We start from the raw sequence: 17,648 nt of genomic DNA, 5'->3' as shown, positions 1-17,648 counted from the left end.
ACAAGCTCAGCGTTATATACAGACACCCGCGAGAATCTACGAAAACATATATATATATATATATATATATATATATATATATATATATATATATATATATATATATATATATATATATGTAGATCTAGAGTCTCGGGTTTCTTCCCGCGTTCCTTTCATCTTCAGAAAGTTGTGGCGACGTTTCGACGAAATCCCATCCGTCATCATCAGGCCGGAGTGTTCCTCCTGCTGCTTCCAGGAGCAATGCGTGGTCTGGCTGTTCCTTTCCTTCCAACTGCCGGTGGGGCTGTGTTCTGACTGGGTGGAGGCGTGGCTGCTTTCTGATTGGGTGGGGGTGTCCTCCGATTGGGTGGAGGCGTGGTTGTCTTCTGATTGAGTGGAGGCGTGGCTGTCTTCTGATTGGGTGGATGCGTGGTTGTCTTCTGATTGGTTGGAGGCGTGGCTGTCTTCTGATTGGGTGGGGTGTGTTCTGAATGGGTGGGGTTTTTTGTTGTGTTGTAATATCCTGAGTGTTGTGATTTGGTGTCCTGAGGAGTGGGCTGTGTAGTGGCCTCCAGAGCTTTGGTTTGGCTCCGAGTTCGAGGACCTGCTATGTATCTCTGGTATGGGTCAGTCAGGTTCGTGTGTGCGTTCTTCTGCTTGGGTGATGGCACTTTTGCTTGACTTGTTCTGTCTTCTGTGTGGGGGAGTTTTTGTTCTGGGTGTGGATGAGTCTTGCTGGGGCTGGTGGCATTTGGGGTTGTTTGTTGGTTTTTTAAATCCTTGTTTGCTGAAATTCGTTTCTCTATCAATGCTGGTTTCCAAATGTCATGTAGGCGGGAGGTGTCGTCTCGCTTGTTCATACTGTCTGGGTGTTTTTCTATTTCAATGGCTTCTCTGATTATTCTGCTATTGAGATGTTCTATTTTGGCGATTGTTTTTGTACCTTCAAAATTGATGTTGTGTCCCGTAGTGTTTATGTGTTGTACTAGTGAAGATGTGTGATCTTTCTTCTGTACTGAGTTCTTATGTTCTTCTACACGTACCTCTATTCTTCTGTTAGTCTGTCCGATGTATGTTGCTGGACAGGAGGCGCATGGGATTTGGTATATGCCCTGGTTTTCCAGTTCTATTTTGTCTTTGGGATTTCTCAGGATGGTTGATATCTTTCTGTCAGTGTTAAATGCGGTTTTGATGTTATGTTTGCGTAGTACTTTACTGATTTTGTCGGTTGTTCCTTTTATGTAGGGCAAGATGGCTCGTCCGTTGTTCTGTTCTTCTTCTTGGATGTTTTTCTGTTTCGGAGTCCCCTGCTGAATCATATTGGTGATTTTGTTTTTTTGGAACTTGTTTGCTGTCAATATGTCTGTCAGGGTGTGTAGTTCTGTTTGTATATGTGTTTTATCTGCAAGGCGTCTGGTTCTTGTTATTAGTGTTTTGGCTACTGAATTTATTTGTGCTGGGTGATGATGTGATTGCGCATTGAGGTAACGGTTGGTGTGCGTTTTCTTTCGGTAGACTGTGTGTCCTAGGGTGCCGTTTTGTTTTTTGTATATAAGTACATCCAGGAAAGGTAACTGGTTGTTTGTTTCAATCTCCATGGTGAATTTTATTTTGGGATGTAGGCTGTTCAGGTGTGTTAGGAAGTTTTCTAGCTCCTTTCTTCCGTGGGGCCAGATCACGAAGGTGTCATCCACATATCTGAGCCACAGTTTTGGTTTGTTTGTAGTCTTTTCCAGAGCGTTAGTTTCAAATTCTTCCATGAAAAGGTTGGCGATAACTGGTGATAGAGGGGATCCCATTGGTGCGCCTTCTATTTGTTTGTATCTCTGGCCTCTGTGTATGAAGTATGTGTTTGATAAGCAGTGTTCTGCTAGTTCTATAATATGGTTTGGTGGTTGGTATTTGCTTCTTATTGTTGATAGAGCTTCTTGGACTGGCACCTGGGTGAATAGTGATACCACATCGAAGCTGACTAGCAAGTCTTTTTGGTCTATCTGTAGATTTTTCACTAATTCTATAAAGTGGTATGAGTTTTGGACATATGAAGCTGCCATTTCTGCTTGAGGTTGTAGTTGTTTTGCTAGGTATTTAGCTAAGTTTTGTAGTGGTGAGCCTATAGAACTTACTATGGGTCTTAGTGGGATTCCATCTTTGTGTATTTTGGGGAGGCCATATAGTTTTGGGCATCTGGATGACTTCTCCCTGGGAATGATTGTTTGTTGGATTTCTTGGCTTATAGAAGTTGATTTTATCTTTTATCTACCAACTAACCAGGACTTACGAAAAGTCAGAAGTACGAAGAGCAAGAATACTAAGTGACATACCTTTCCTATGCCAATGTCGAGACCAAAATATAAGACCAAATTGTTTCAAATTGAAATTCCACATCAATACCACTTCAACCAAACGCATTCTAAGAAGAACAGAAATGGCATTACTAAGAAATGAACTCCACAATAAAAGATTTCAATTAGACCAAACAAACAAGGACCTACTAACATTACATCTCAAACTCAGCAACATTATTCACCCGATACTATGGGACAAAGTGAAACAACTGGCGGTTTGGAGAGCAGAAACAGAGACCATCTATAAAAACAACAGACATTCAAAGAAACTCAAACAATTAGAGAACTACAACAACCAAACAACCACATCACAACAACATCTACAACAAGTAGTGCACAACATCTCCCACAGAAGACTAACAACAGCAGAAACAAACGTCCTAGCAAAAGGTTTCAACTTCGCTGTTGCACCAAAGAAAATTCCCACAGAAACCATCATATGTGGAGTTGAAACCAGCTTAACTAAACTCAATGCAGATGAAGCAGACCAAGTCAGACATGAAGTCACCCACATCCTATGCACAAGCAAACCACCCAAAAGCAACCTAACAAAAGAAGAACAAGTAGCATTGCAAAACCTAAGAAAAGACAACAGCATAATCATACTACCAGCAGATAAAGGCAATGCTACAGTGGTAATGGACACATCAGACTATGAAGAGAAACTGTCCAACTTACTCAAAGAAACTACATACAAACCTATATATACAGATCCCACAACCTATCTAGAAAAGACCACCAAGAAAAAGATAAAATCAACTTCTATAAGCCAAGAAATCCAACAAACAATCATTCCCAGGGAGAAGTCATCCAGATGCCCAAAACTATATGGCCTCCCCAAAATACACAAAGATGGAATCCCACTAAGACCCATAGTAAGTTCTATAGGCTCACCACTACAAAACTTAGCTAAATACCTAGCAAAACAACTACAACCTCAAGCAGAAATGGCAGCTTCATATGTCCAAAACTCATACCACTTTATAGAATTAGTGAAAAATCTACAGATAGACCAAAAAGACTTGCTAGTCAGCTTCGATGTGGTATCACTATTCACCCAGGTGCCAGTCCAAGAAGCTCTATCAACAATAAGAAGCAAATACCAACCACCAAACCATATTATAGAACTAGCAGAACACTGCTTATCAAACACATACTTCATACACAGAGGCCAGAGATACAAACAAATAGAAGGCGCACCAATGGGATCCCCTCTATCACCAGTTATCGCCAACCTTTTCATGGAAGAATTTGAAACTAACGCTCTGGAAAAGACTACAAACAAACCAAAACTGTGGCTCAGATATGTGGATGACACCTTCGTGATCTGGCCCCACGGAAGAAAGGAGCTAGAAAACTTCCTAACACACCTGAACAGCCTACATCCCAAAATAAAATTCACCATGGAGATTGAAACAAACAACCAGTTACCTTTCCTGGATGTACTTATATACAAAAAACAAAACGGCACCCTAGGACACACAGTCTACCGAAAGAAAACGCACACCAACCGTTACCTCAATGCGCAATCACATCATCACCCAGCACAAATAAATTCAGTAGCCAAAACACTAATAACAAGAACCAGACGCCTTGCAGATAAAACACATATACAAACAGAACTACACACCCTGACAGACATATTGACAGCAAACAAGTTCCAAAAAAACAAAATCACCAATATGATTCAGCAGGGGACTCCGAAACAGAAAAACATCCAAGAAGAAGAACAGAACAACGGACGAGCCATCTTGCCCTACATAAAAGGAACAACCGACAAAATCAGTAAAGTACTACGCAAACATAACATCAAAACCGCATTTAACACTGACAGAAAGATATCAACCATCCTGAGAAATCCCAAAGACAAAATAGAACTGGAAAACCAGGGCATATACCAAATCCCATGCGCCTCCTGTCCAGCAACATACATCGGACAGACTAACAGAAGAATAGAGGTACGTGTAGAAGAACATAAGAACTCAGTACAGAAGAAAGATCACACATCTTCACTAGTACAACACATAAACACTACGGGACACAACATCAATTTTGAAGGTACAAAAACAATCGCCAAAATAGAACATCTCAATAGCAGAATAATCAGAGAAGCCATTGAAATAGAAAAACACCCAGACAGTATGAACAAGCGAGACGACACCTCCCGCCTACATGACATTTGGAAACCAGCATTGATAGAGAAACGAATTTCAGCAAACAAGGATTTAAAAAACCAACAAACAACCCCAAATGCCACCAGCCCCAGCAAGACTCATCCACACCCAGAACAAAAACTCCCCCACACAGAAGACAGAACAAGTCAAGCAAAAGTGCCATCACCCAAGCAGAAGAACGCACACACGAACCTGACTGACCCATACCAGAGATACATAGCAGGTCCTCGAACTCGGAGCCAAACCAAAGCTCTGGAGGCCACTACACAGCCCACTCCTCAGGACACCAAATCACAACACTCAGGATATTACAACACAACAAAAAACCCCACCCATTCAGAACACACCCCACCCAATCAGAAGACAGCCACGCCTCCAACCAATCAGAAGACAACCACGCATCCACCCAATCAGAAGACAGCCACGCCTCCACTCAATCAGAAGACAACCACGCCTCCACCCAATCGGAGGACACCCCCACCCAATCAGAAAGCAGCCACGCCTCCACCCAGTCAGAACACAGCCCCACCGGCAGTTGGAAGGAAAGGAACAGCCAGACCACGCATTGCTCCTGGAAGCAGCAGGAGGAACACTCCGGCCTGATGATGACGGATGGGATTTCGTCGAAACGTCGCCACAACTTTCTGAAGATGAAAGGAACGCGGGAAGAAACCCGAGACTCTAGATCTACACATAGAGACACCCGCGAGAATCTACGAAAACATATATATATATATATATATATATATATATATATATATATATATATATATATATATATATATATATATATATATATATATATATATATATATGTATGTAAATTTTTCTTTAAATTGCTAACAAAGAATTAAGGGAGACTAATATGCATTTCAAACTTATTAGTTTTCGTCAGTCAGCCATACCCTTCTGAGATTCGAACCTGTGCTGATTGCACATTAGGCAGTTGTTTTTACCTTGAGCCACAGGATCTCTCTCGCTTTGCTAGCAGAGAAGCAAGGGGAGATATATGACAAATGCTTGTTAACTCTTAGATTACCTTGCTAGGCCCCAAACATGGGACAAATCCTTATCTCCTGTGTCAGCCTATCCTGAAGGCCATCGACAGGCATTAGTCACACCGGTGACAGCTCATATTTGTGTAAATTTTTCTTTAAATTGCTAACAAAGAATTAAGGGAGAGTAATATGCATTTCAATTGTCGATGGCCTTCAGGATAGGCTGACACAGGAGATAAGGATTTGTCCATGTTTGGGGCCTAGCAAGGTAATCTAAGAGTTAACAAGCATGCTTGTTAACTCTTAGATTACCTTGTTATTGAATTTGTATACTGCCCTATTCCTGTAGGACTCAGGGCAGTTTACAGGGCAGTTAAAACCCAGAAATACAAAAATTAAAATCAATTAAAACAATTAAATTAAATTCAAGCCCCAAGAGTAAATCTAAAACCCAGTTAAATTAACAACCCCACAGTCTGGACCAAACAGATCAAAGAGCCAAGTTTTCAGGCCCCGGTGAAATGAGCGAAGGTTGGGGGCAGTCCTATGTTCTGTGGGTAGTTGGTTCCATAGGGCAGGCGCACCCACAGAGAACGCCCTTCCCCTGGGAATAACCCGCCGGCATTCATTAACTGGCGGTACCCTGAGAAGGCCCTCCCTGTGGGGGCGCACAGGACGATGGGAAGATGATGCTGGCAGCAGGTATTCCCTTAGATAGTCTGGACCCAAGCCATTTAGGGCTTTATAGGTCATTACCAGCACCTTGAATCTCACCCGGAGGGCAACCGGAAGCCAATGTAGCTCACGGAGAAGAGGTCTGTGTGTGTGTGTGTGTGTGTGTCTGTGTGTGTGTGTAAATTTTTTGGATTGCTAACAAAGAATTAAAGGGAGACTAATATGGCCATTTCAAACTCATTTGTTCTCATCAGTGAAATGGCCATATTAGTCTCCCTTTAATTCTTTGTTAGCAATCCAAAAAATTTACACAAATATGAGCTGTCACTGTTGTGACTACAGCCTGGGGATGGCCTTGGGTTAGGCTGAAACAGGCAACAAGATTTGTCCTGTGTTTGGGGCCTAGCAAGGTATTCTAAAATACTTAACAAACACTTAACACACACATACACACACACACACACACACACACACACACACAGAAATATATATATATATATATATATATATATATATATATATATATATATATATATATGTATGTATGTATGTATGTATGTATGTATGTATGTATGTATGTCTCTGTGTGTGTGTTGAAATGTTTGTTAAGCATTCAGAATACACTTGCTTAGTCCCAGACATGGGACAAATCTTATTTCCTGTTTCAGCCTAGCCCAAGGCCATCTACAGGCAGTAGCCACAGCAGTGGCAGCTCATATTGTAGAAATTTTTTGGCTTGCTAACAAAGAATAAAGGGAGACTGATATGATCATTTCAAACTTATTTGTTCTCATCAGTCAGCCATACCCTTCTGAGATTCGAACCTGGGCCGACTGTATACACACACATATACATATACATATATACATACACACTGTCAGAATCCATTTATATCACATTTCATAATTGTATAAGTAGAACAACGTGCTATTTCTGGGGATTCTGCCATCTCTCCGAGGGGGGGGGAGAGGATGGTTACTAAAGCGATTTTCAAACAACAGGGGATGTTTTACTGGGGAAGGGAGGGGGGACAGACAGGTCTGGATTGTATCTTCATTTACAACTGAAAAGGAAAGCAATAACCATAAAACCAAGGAGAGTTCCCTTTCCCATGGAAGGACCTGACACCTAGCAACTGACGACAGCCTGACCAAATGGATGAGGGGAGGGGCTGGAATGGGAATGGTTTATATAGGATTGAAATGTAACTTTTCTCAGATTCCGTCTTGTATTCCCACAATCGATTCCATCCTAGTAAACATTTTCCTTTTGGACTAAACTTGCATCCAAGAGTTCTTATTTCCTAAGATGTGGATTGAGGTGGGTCCTGACAGTAGACGGAATCTGCTTTAAGAGTCAACCTGGAAGGGAAAACCTTACCGGGGGACTTTGCAACAAATAAAATGTCTGGCGACGAAGCAAGAGAGGAGGGAAGCCCCATGGAGGGGGAGTCTTCCCCCCAAATGGAATCCCAGAGACAATGGGAAGCTGAAGCAGCATATTCCCCCGGGGAAGAAGCGGTGGAGCAGTACGACCGAAAACCCCGGTGGTCGATGGGCGTTGGAAGGAAAAGTGAGTGGGAAAAGGCTTCGGGAGAAACGACCCTGAGGCGTAGTAACCACCAACCGGAATGGAGGCAAGAGATGGAGAGTTCCCTGCACGCCAGCGAGGAGGAGCGGATCCTGGAAAAGGCCATTGATCTGATGAAAGCAACCCTGAGTTCACTGAGGGAGGAGAGAGCTGAAAATCGCAACCGAGGCAGCGCCTGGGGACGCAACTGGAAAGGTAACGGAGGGGATCCAACACCTGAAACCCCGGGGCCATCCAATGGAACAGGAATTGCTGCCTCAGCACTACCCCCCCCCCCAGAACCACAGATGGGGACCAGGATGAGGAGCGATACCGGCCACGGCGCAGACAACGCTCCAGCCAAAGACTCCCGCCCCTGGAAGTCAAATTCAAGGGGGAGCCATCACGACTGGGATTTTTCCTAACCCAAGTCCTCAGCTACATGGAAGAGTACGAACGGGACTTCCCCAGTGACAAAACACGCATCCGAATTGTGCAATCTGCCCTGGACGGGACGGCTGCAGACTGGGTGGTGAACTTGCATGACTCCAACGCCCCAGAACTCAACGACTTCAACCGATTCATGTCATCTTTGAGGCGACGGTTCGAGGATCCTTTGGCTGACCGTAAGGCCCGGGAGAGAATCAAAACGGTGAGGCAGGGCAGGCGAGCAGTGGCTGATTATACCCAAGAATTCCGAGCCATTGCCAGCAAGATGAACTGGCCAGAAGACATCCTCCTTAGCCACTTCAAAGACGGTCTGAACTACGACCTGTATGATGCTTGCCTGCCTCGAGGAGACCCACCCCACCTCGACGACTGGTACATCCTGGCGGAGGAAGTGGAAATAGACCTACTGAAGAGACACCGCAGAGGAAAACCATGGGGCCGCCTGCCACCCGAGCAAACACGCGAGGGGGAAAAACCACCAGCCACAGCCAAAAAATCAACAAGTTGCTTCAACTGCGGGAGAGAGGGCCACCGTGCTGCAGAATGTCGTTCAAAAGCCCCCCCACGAAAACCAGAGGCATCATCCTCCAAGAAGCCGGGGAAGCCCCAAGGCAACACAAAAGAATCTTCCATGAAGGGGACAGAGGCTGTAGAGTCCACAATTCCTGCCAGGAACTGGGACTGGACTCCGGCCTGCACTGCAGGGACGGTGGACAACTCGGAAGAGAGCTCAGAGGGATAACCATTGGTAAGTGGACCCCTTCCACCCATACTTAAGACAGTGACTATATTAGCTTCCCCTATGCCTGAAGCAGCCAAAATAAAAGCTCTGATAGACTCTGGGTGCATCCGCTGCCTTATCAGCCCAACGCTGGTGGAGAGATTGAGCATCCCAGTGAGGAGGCTAAAACAACCAATCTCTTTTAGTCAATTAGATGGGACAATAGCAGGGGGAGGACCAGCCACCCTAGCCACTTTACCAATCCACCTATCACTGGGGCCCCATGAGGAGGACATAACGTTTATAGTGGCCCCAGGCATGGAATGCCCAATGATCCTAGGACTGGAATGGCTGAAGAAATGGAACCCCGGGATAAACTGGAGGACAGCAGAACTCAATTTCCCAAAGGGGGGGCAGAAGAACTTAGACTCCAAAAGCACCCCCCCCAACCCAGAGGGAGGAGACAGCAGCGGTGGGGAAAGAGAAGGGATTACCAGAGATACCGGAAGAATACAGGGACCTGGCTGAGGTTTTCAGTGAGGAAAGAGCAGATGAGCTTCCCCCCCACCGCCCCACAGACTGCACCATAGAATTCAAACCTGGGGCAAAACTCCCAAAACCCAGGATGTATGCCATGAGCCCAAGGGAAATGGCAGAAATGGAGAGATTCATAAAGAAAAACTTAGAAAGAGGATTTATTGAGCCTGCCAAACCCAAAGTGGCCGCCCCGGTTCTGTTCAGGGAGAAGAAGGATGGGTCCTTTCGTTTGGTTGTGGACTATAGAAATTTGAACACAATTAGTGAATGTAATCTGTACCCCCTTCCCCTAATGAAGGATATGTTATCCCACTTATCGAAAGGAAAGATTTTTACCAAACTAGACATGAGGGAAGCATACTACCGTATTAGGATTAAGGAAGGAGACGAATGGAAGACTGCATTCAACTGCCCAATGGGGTCCTATCAATTCAAAGTATTGCCATTCGGACTGCAAGGGGCCCCCGCAGTCTTTATGCAATTAATTAATGACGTGCTGAGAGAGCACCTATATAAGGGGGTCCTGGTTTACCTCGATGACATCCTTATCTTCACAGAAACCAAAGAGGAACATATCAAACTAGTCAGAGCAGTCCTGAAGAAGTTGCGAGCTGCCCACTTATATGCTAAATTATCGAAGTGTGAATTCCATCAGGAAAAAATCGACTACCTGGGATATCGCATATCTCCAGAGGGCATCGAAATGGACCCTGAGAAGGTCAGGGCAGTACTAGAGTGGGCACCCCCCCGCACACGGAAGCAATTGCAAAGTTTCCTGGGGTTTGCAAACTTCTACCGCCAATTCATCCCCGCATTTGGCCAAATAGCCATGCCCCTCACAAATTTGTTGAAAACGAAGGGGGGGTCACCCGTGAAACCCAGCCAGCCTCTGAAATGGTCAATGGAATGTCAAGCAGCATTTGAGAGGCTAAAGAGACTTTTTTCTGCTGAACCTGTCCTAAAACACCCAGATCCCGACAAACCTTTTGTAATACAGGCAGATGCGAGTGATGTAGCGGTAGGAGCCGTACTATTACAAGAAAATGATGGGGGGACATTGCAACCATGCGCATACACATCCAGAAAACTCACAGAAACAGAACAACGCTGGCCAATATGGGAAAAAGAGGCATTCTCGTTGAGGTGGGCATTACTAACATGGCGCCAATTTTTAGAAGGAAATAAAATACCTTTCCAGGTCTGGACAGACCACAAAAATTTGGAAGCACTAAAAACGCCCAGGAAGCTCACTCCTAAGCAAGCCCGCTGGTCCCAACATTTTCACCGATTCAATTTCACTCTCAAACACTTACCGGGGGGAAAGAACTTCCTGGCAGATGCATTATCCCGCATGCCCCAATATAACAGCACAAGAGTTACTGACTTTAAACCACTTGTACCGGAACAACCAGGGCACAAGAAAAAATGAAGCCGAAGGTAGATAGCCAAACTGGAATAGAATTCAGGAAATCTTTGGAAAGTGATGAATGGTTCCAGAAAAATAAACATGTGTGCACAATTAAAGATGGACTGCCGTGGGTGGGGGAGAAGCTATATATACCTGCCACACAGAGAATCAATTTCATGCAACTGTGCCATGATACAAAATCAGCAGGACACTTTGGCTTTGTAAAAACCTTACACTTAACTAAAAGGCAATTTTGGTGGCCATCTATGAAAAAGGACATAGAAAGCTATGTGGGTAGCTGTCAAATTTGCGCGATGGCCAAAAGACTGCAAGGGAAACCGCCAGGTCTGTTACAACCGGTGGCAAACCCCTCAGCCCCATGGAAAGAAATAGCCATGGATTTTATCGTAGAACTGCCAGAAAGTAATGGAAACACCGTAGTCTGGACTGTCACAGATCTGTTCTCTAAGCAAGTACATTTCATACCTTGCCAAAAAATCCCGACTGCAAAAGCATTAGCAAAACTTTTTGTACAGCATATTTACAGATTGCACGGGGTACCACTGTTCTGAACCAGCCCTCTTCTCCCAACCCCTAATTAAGAGACGAGTCTGGAAAGCGTCCAAGGCTAAAAGGCTTCTGCCAAGGTTTAATTACGCAGATAACAAAACACAAGAGCTTGTCTTCTCAAACGAAAAAGTTGCTTTCAGCAACTAGCCCCTCCCCAAACACTTCTTTTATAGAGAGCTCAGGGCGTGGTCTCCCTGTGCCTCCTCCCAAGGAGTCCCATAGTCTTTCTTTGTTTGTCCCTGCTCGTCTGCCTCCTACGTCGGGCGTCCTTGAACAGGGCCAGCTGTGGGTCATCATCCTCCGCACTCTCGGGCTCACACAGCTGAGAAGAGGTCCCCGGCTGAGGACTCTGCAAAGCCTCCAAATCATCATCAGCCGGTTCGTTTCCCTCCTCCCCCACATCTGAGTCCTCCGATACATCGGACCCGGCTGTCGGACCCACCGGCTGGCCCTGAGTCACAACAACCACAACGCATCATATCTGACAGAGGGGTGCAATTTACGTCGGCATTTTGGAAAGAATTTTTATCCCTCTTAGGAACCACCCAAGGACTGTCATCTAGTCACCATCCTCAGACAGACGGAGCTTCTGAAAGACTTAATAATATACTTGAACAATATCTGAGATGCTATATTAATTTTCAGCAGTCCGACTGGATGGACCTACTGCCTTTTGCAGAAGTAGCATATAATAATGCAGTCCACTCAAGCACAGGTTACACTCCTTTTCAAGTAGCTACAGGCCAGAGTTTCAACCCAATACCAGAACTAACCCCAAAAGAACCGGTTATCCCTGATCTGAAGGAATGGATTGCTCAATTACAAAATACATGGCCAATCGTTAGGAAAGCGTTGGAAGATGCCAGAAAAGCATACAAGACACAGGCAGACAAAAAAAGAACCGATCCCACACCATTTAGGGTAGGAGAGATGGTATATGTATCCACAAAATACCTGAAATCACTCCAACCCTGTAAAAAACTAGGACCAAAATATATTGGACCTTTTCCAATTAAAAGAATCATAAACCCAGTAACAGTTGAATTAGAACTACCCAAAAATCTTAGACGAATACACCCAACCTTCCACTGCAGTCTATTAAAGAGAGAACAACAATCACCACTACGAGAAAAAATCCCACCACCACCACCCCCCATCATGGTGGAAGGAGAACAACATTTTGAAGTGAAAGAAATCTTAGATTTCAGAAAACACCATGGAACGATACAATATTTAGTGGCATGGAAACACCTCCCCTCCTCAGAAAATGAGTGGGTTAACAGACTCCATGTTAAAGCACCTAAGTTGCTTAAGAGGTTTCATACAGAATATCCAAACAAACCAGGCTAACATTTATATGTTTTCTTTCCCCACAGATGGACTCATCTTTTTTCTGAAAGGAGAGCCGAATGTCAGAATCCATTTATATCACATTTCATAATTGTATAAGTAGAACAACGTGCTATTTCTGGGGATTCTGCCATCTCTCCGAGGGGGGGGGAGAGGATGGTTACTAAAGCGATTTTCAAACAACAGGGGATGTTTTACTGGGGAAGGGAGGGGGGACAGACAGGTCTGGATTGTATCTTCATTTACAACTGAAAAGGAAAGCAATAACCATAAAACCAAGGAGAGTTCCCTTTCCCATGGAAGGACCTGACACCTAGCAACTGACGACAGCCTGACCAAATGGATGAGGGGAGGGGCTGGAATGGGAATGGTTTATATAGGATTGAAATGTAACTTTTCTCAGATTCCGTCTTGTATTCCCACAATCGATTCCATCCTAGTAAACATTTTCCTTTTGGACTAAACTTGCATCCAAGAGTTCTTATTTCCTAAGATGTGGATTGAGGTGGGTCCTGACACACACACACACACACATACATATACATATATACATACACACACATACACACATATACATATATATACACATATATACAGAGAGAGAGAGAGAGAGAGATATTGTGGCCGAGTTTTTTTTAAAATTTCACGTTTTTTCAAAAAATTTCTTACCCCCTAAAATTAGAATTTCATTCTTGGGGGGGGGGAAATGCATCCTATCATCCCAGTGAAACAATCCAATTTAGATTCTTATTAACTTTTGAAATAATAGCATACCAGCAAAAATTATGTCTGATTTTTGTTACTCTAAAAGCTAATTTCTCTCAGTTTCTATTAAGCACCAGTATAGTCTAGTGCTTAAGAGTAAAAATTGAATGTTTTATTTCAAAAATAGAGATAAATTATAGTTAATTTCAGCAACTCTGGGGAGAATTTGAAATAATAACACCTGTGAAAGCCTTACCTGAACATTTGTAACCTCCTTCCACATTTCACCTGAAGAAAGTGAATATACATATAGTCCAGGTTTTAACATAAAGTGACTTTAACATAAGTCACTGTTCTCCTCCCAGTCCATTTTAAATTTGACAAAAAATTACGGAAAACATAGAAGTGTGCCAACTGCTTTGAATTGGGTGAATAAAATTAATACTCTGGAATAGATTTGGGTGTTTTTAAAAACAGATTACTTTAAATTTGGTAGTCCCAAAAGGTGCTTTTTCAAGAGGCAACTGGACTTTGTTTTTCTATGAAGACATCTTCAAAGAAAACCAAGAAAGTCCGGTTGCCTCTTGAAAAAGCAACTTTGGGACAACCTTGACCTGGATGACTGAGAACCTCCATAGACATTTAAATTTGGTATGAAAAGCCTGACTTTTTCACATGGCATACTCTGTATTAGGGGTCTTCAAACTTCACCCTTTTATGACTTGTGGACTGCAACTCCCAGAATTCCTCAGCCAGGCATGCTGGCTGAAAAATTCTGGGAGTTGAAGTTCAAAAGTCGTAAAAGGGCCAAGTTTGGAGAGCCCTGCTCTGTACAGGTTATATTTTAGCTCTGGTTTTCTAGCCATGTGCTTCTGCAATGCAGGCATGGGTATGGTACACATACAAACCTGATACTATGTGCACAATAATGGACCGCAGCAGCTCCCTTGGTGAAGGCTGCCTCATTTCAGAAGAACATGCTGTGCAAGCCAAAATGTTTAGATTTACCGGTACTGTATATCCCTGATGTTTCTAAAGGAAAGAATGGACAGATAAGAGGGGGCGTGAAGTGTGGACAACCATTTATCTGAATATTTTCATGCTTTGAAGTAAAAAAGATGAAGCCCACCAATTGTTGCAAGCAGCATTGTAACCCTTTGTGATAACATTCATGCATCACCCTTTGTGATAGCATGCATATTTGCAAGTGTGTGCTTGGCAGCTATTTGTAGATATGTTGTAACGGGCATACGTATTAGGGTGCTGGAGCAACCCAGTTTCAAAGCTTACTAGGTAGCCCTCTAGCAGTAACTCACCCGAATTCACAGGATGGTTGTAAGGAAAAAAAATGGGAGAAAGAGGTACTGTACGCACTACATGTTTCTGAATGGAAGGAGAGGTTTTTTAGGTAACATCCTAGGTGTTTTATTTGAGGATTTTTCGCTGTCTCTTTTCCTTGAGTCTGGTATACATACATTGTATTTGTTGGTATTTTTCTGGTATAGCTTTTTGAGATCTGCTGAAAACTTGAGACATCCTTAATGATTGCTGCTGCCATTGGAGTTGGTGGATGATTATGGGTTTTTTATGTTGTGGATTTTAAATGTTGTACACTGCCTGGAGTCACCTATGTGTAAATTGGGCAGTAAGTTGTTAAATAAATTGGTAAATTTGTCTGATGGGTCCAAGATTACGGCTAAATATAAATGACAATAATGAAATTGTATAATTCACTATTGGAAAAATGCAGTCAAGACAAGAGTATTAATATTTTCCAAACTATATCTCTCCCTCCTCCTCCGATACCATGAGTTCGTAAACATATAGAATATTAGGCAGGGATAAATAAGCCACTGGACTGAGAGCCAAATTGTTTTGCAAGGAACAAATTAGGAGGCTGGATCAGTTTGGCAGTATTTTAGTGCCTCTTCATTGTACCCAATACCTTCTGAAATGTTTTACAATAGAAGCTTTCCTGTGTCTTCAAACCTATTGATTTACAACTCAGTATTGAAACAATGTCATTGAGGTTTTATGGTAAGCAGTTTAATTGTGTAAAAGCTAAAGCAAGTTGTGGTTTGGAAATTAAATTGGAGATGGATTTTTTGTGTCTCTCTCTGACATTTAGGCCTCATTGCCTACTTGTTTTTGCTACATTCTTCCTGGATTATTCTCCCTCCCCTCCCTCTCCCACCCCGCCACCCCCCCACGAAGGACACTTTTAGATTTGGATTCTCTTGCTCTGTAAATTTCTGAAAAGCTGAATCAGCTAGCATATTTTAGCAAATTCTGTTAGGAAAGAAATGAAATCCTGAGAATTCTTGAGCCTCATACTGTCACACAACTTGTCTCCCACTCCACCACCCTTGGTTTAGCAGATAAGGCATACTCTCATCTTTTTTGACCCAAGACCTCTGTCTTCTGGTGGATGTGCCTGATCTGTGGAGCAGCATCCTGATCTTAGTAGCTTAAAAAAAAAAGCTCTGAACTTCTAATTATTACCTGAGACATTTGAGCCAGGAAGTTATGTGGCTCTGCTGGTGATGTGGCTTCTTGTTTGGTAGGTTCTTGTTTTAACCAAGGCATTGTGGGTTAAAGCAGAATTACAAGATTTCATTTCACTTAAGTGAGACAGAATAAGACAACAGGGTTCTAATTCCTGTTCATTTATAAATACACTTACATAGAAGTTTGGGGCAAACTGGTGCCCAAAACAGGCAGTGCCCAAGTCACGCTCTACTACTGGTGACTTTACAGATGTGTCATGCAGTTTCCTTGGCAACAGTAGTGGTTTGCCACTGCCTTTTCTAAGTATTGTCCAACATCCCAGGATAGCTGGGGTAGTCTTTTATCGAAGTATGACCTAGCCAGGGGTAGGCAACCTTGGCTCTTTTATGACTCGTGGACTTCAACCCCCAGAATTCCTGAGCCAGCCCAGGAATTCTGGGAATTGGAAGTCCATGAGTCAGAAAAGAGCCAAGGTTGCCTACCCCTGACCTAGGCCCAACCAACCCTGTTGTAAGGAGAGTAGCTGTATTTCAGGAGTGACCTAGTTAGCTGTGTGCACCTAGATCCTTCCTCCCACATTCGTACTGGCTGTGCACTGTTATTTAATTTTTCCTATTAGCCAATAAGTATTACTTTCCAAAGGATGGGGAGAGAAACGTCCAACCCTCAAGGAACATTAAAGTTCTTTTGTGAAATTCTTGATCAACCATCAGGGTTCTCATGTCAAACTGTTGTAATTGATCCATTCATGCTGTAGATATAATTTACTTGGACTTCAGTAAGGCATTTGATAAAGTAGATCACAACCTACTACTTGATAAGATAGAAAAATGTGGGTTAGATAGCATCACCACCAGATGGATTCGTAGCTGGCTGACAGGCCGTACTCAGCGTGTGGTCCTCAATGGAACTGCATCTACATAGAAGGAAGTGTGTAGTGGGGTGCCCCAGGGCTCTGTTCTGGGCCCAGTGGTCTTCAACATCTTCATCAACTATTTGGATGAGGGGATAGATGGGGAACTCATCAAATTTGCAGACGACACCAAGCTGGCAGGAATAGCCAATACTCAGGAAGATAGGCTTAAGATACAGGAGGATCTGGACAGACTCGAACACTGGGCATTATCTAACAAAATGAAATTCAATTGTGAAAAAAGTAAGGTTCTACATTTAGGCAGGAAAAATCAAATGCACAGGTATAGTATAGGTGGTACCTTGCTCAATAGTAGTAACTGTCAGAGAGATCTCAGAGTCCTAGTGGACAATCACTTAAATATGAGCCAGCAGTGTGCTGCAGCTGCCAAAAAAGCCAACACAGTGCTAGGCTGCATTAACAGAGGGATAGAATCAAGATCATGTGAAGTACTAATACCACTTTACAGTGCCTTGGTAAGGCCACACCTGGAATACTGCGTCCAGTTTTGGTCACCACGATGTAAAAAAGATGTTGAGACTCTAGAAAGAGTACAGAGAACAGCAACAAAGATGATTGGGGGACTGGAGGCTAAAACATATAGGGAACGGTTGCTGGAATTGGGTATGTGTAGTTTAATGAAGAGAAGGGTGAGGGGTGACATGATAGCAGTGTTCCAATATCTCAGGGGCTGCCACAAAGAGGAGGGACTCAAGCTATTCTCCAAAGCACCTGAAAGC

The 17,648-nt window shown here is 43.4% G+C and overlaps 1 protein-coding gene across 1 annotated transcript; it reads left to right on the top strand.

Annotated features, from left to right (window-relative positions):
- Positions 1-702: 702 nt before the first annotated feature.
- LOC308674293 (uncharacterized protein) lies at positions 703-14,514 on the top strand (the record flags this gene model as incomplete). Its single annotated transcript, XM_081338649.1, has 3 exons — positions 703-811; positions 2,567-5,038; positions 14,371-14,514. The coding sequence occupies exons 1-3, from the start codon at positions 791-793 to the stop codon at positions 14,512-14,514; spliced, it is 2,637 nt and encodes an 878-aa protein (XP_081194775.1). The 5' UTR covers positions 703-790.
- Positions 14,515-17,648: the final 3,134 nt, after the last annotated feature.

This window comes from Vipera berus, assembly GCF_964194415.1.
Source record: "Vipera berus genome assembly, chromosome: 1".
NCBI classification, from domain to species: domain Eukaryota; kingdom Metazoa; phylum Chordata; class Lepidosauria; order Squamata; family Viperidae; genus Vipera; species Vipera berus.
The sequence above is the reverse complement of the archived record's forward strand: the minus strand, read 5'-3'. Positions and strand labels throughout refer to the sequence as shown.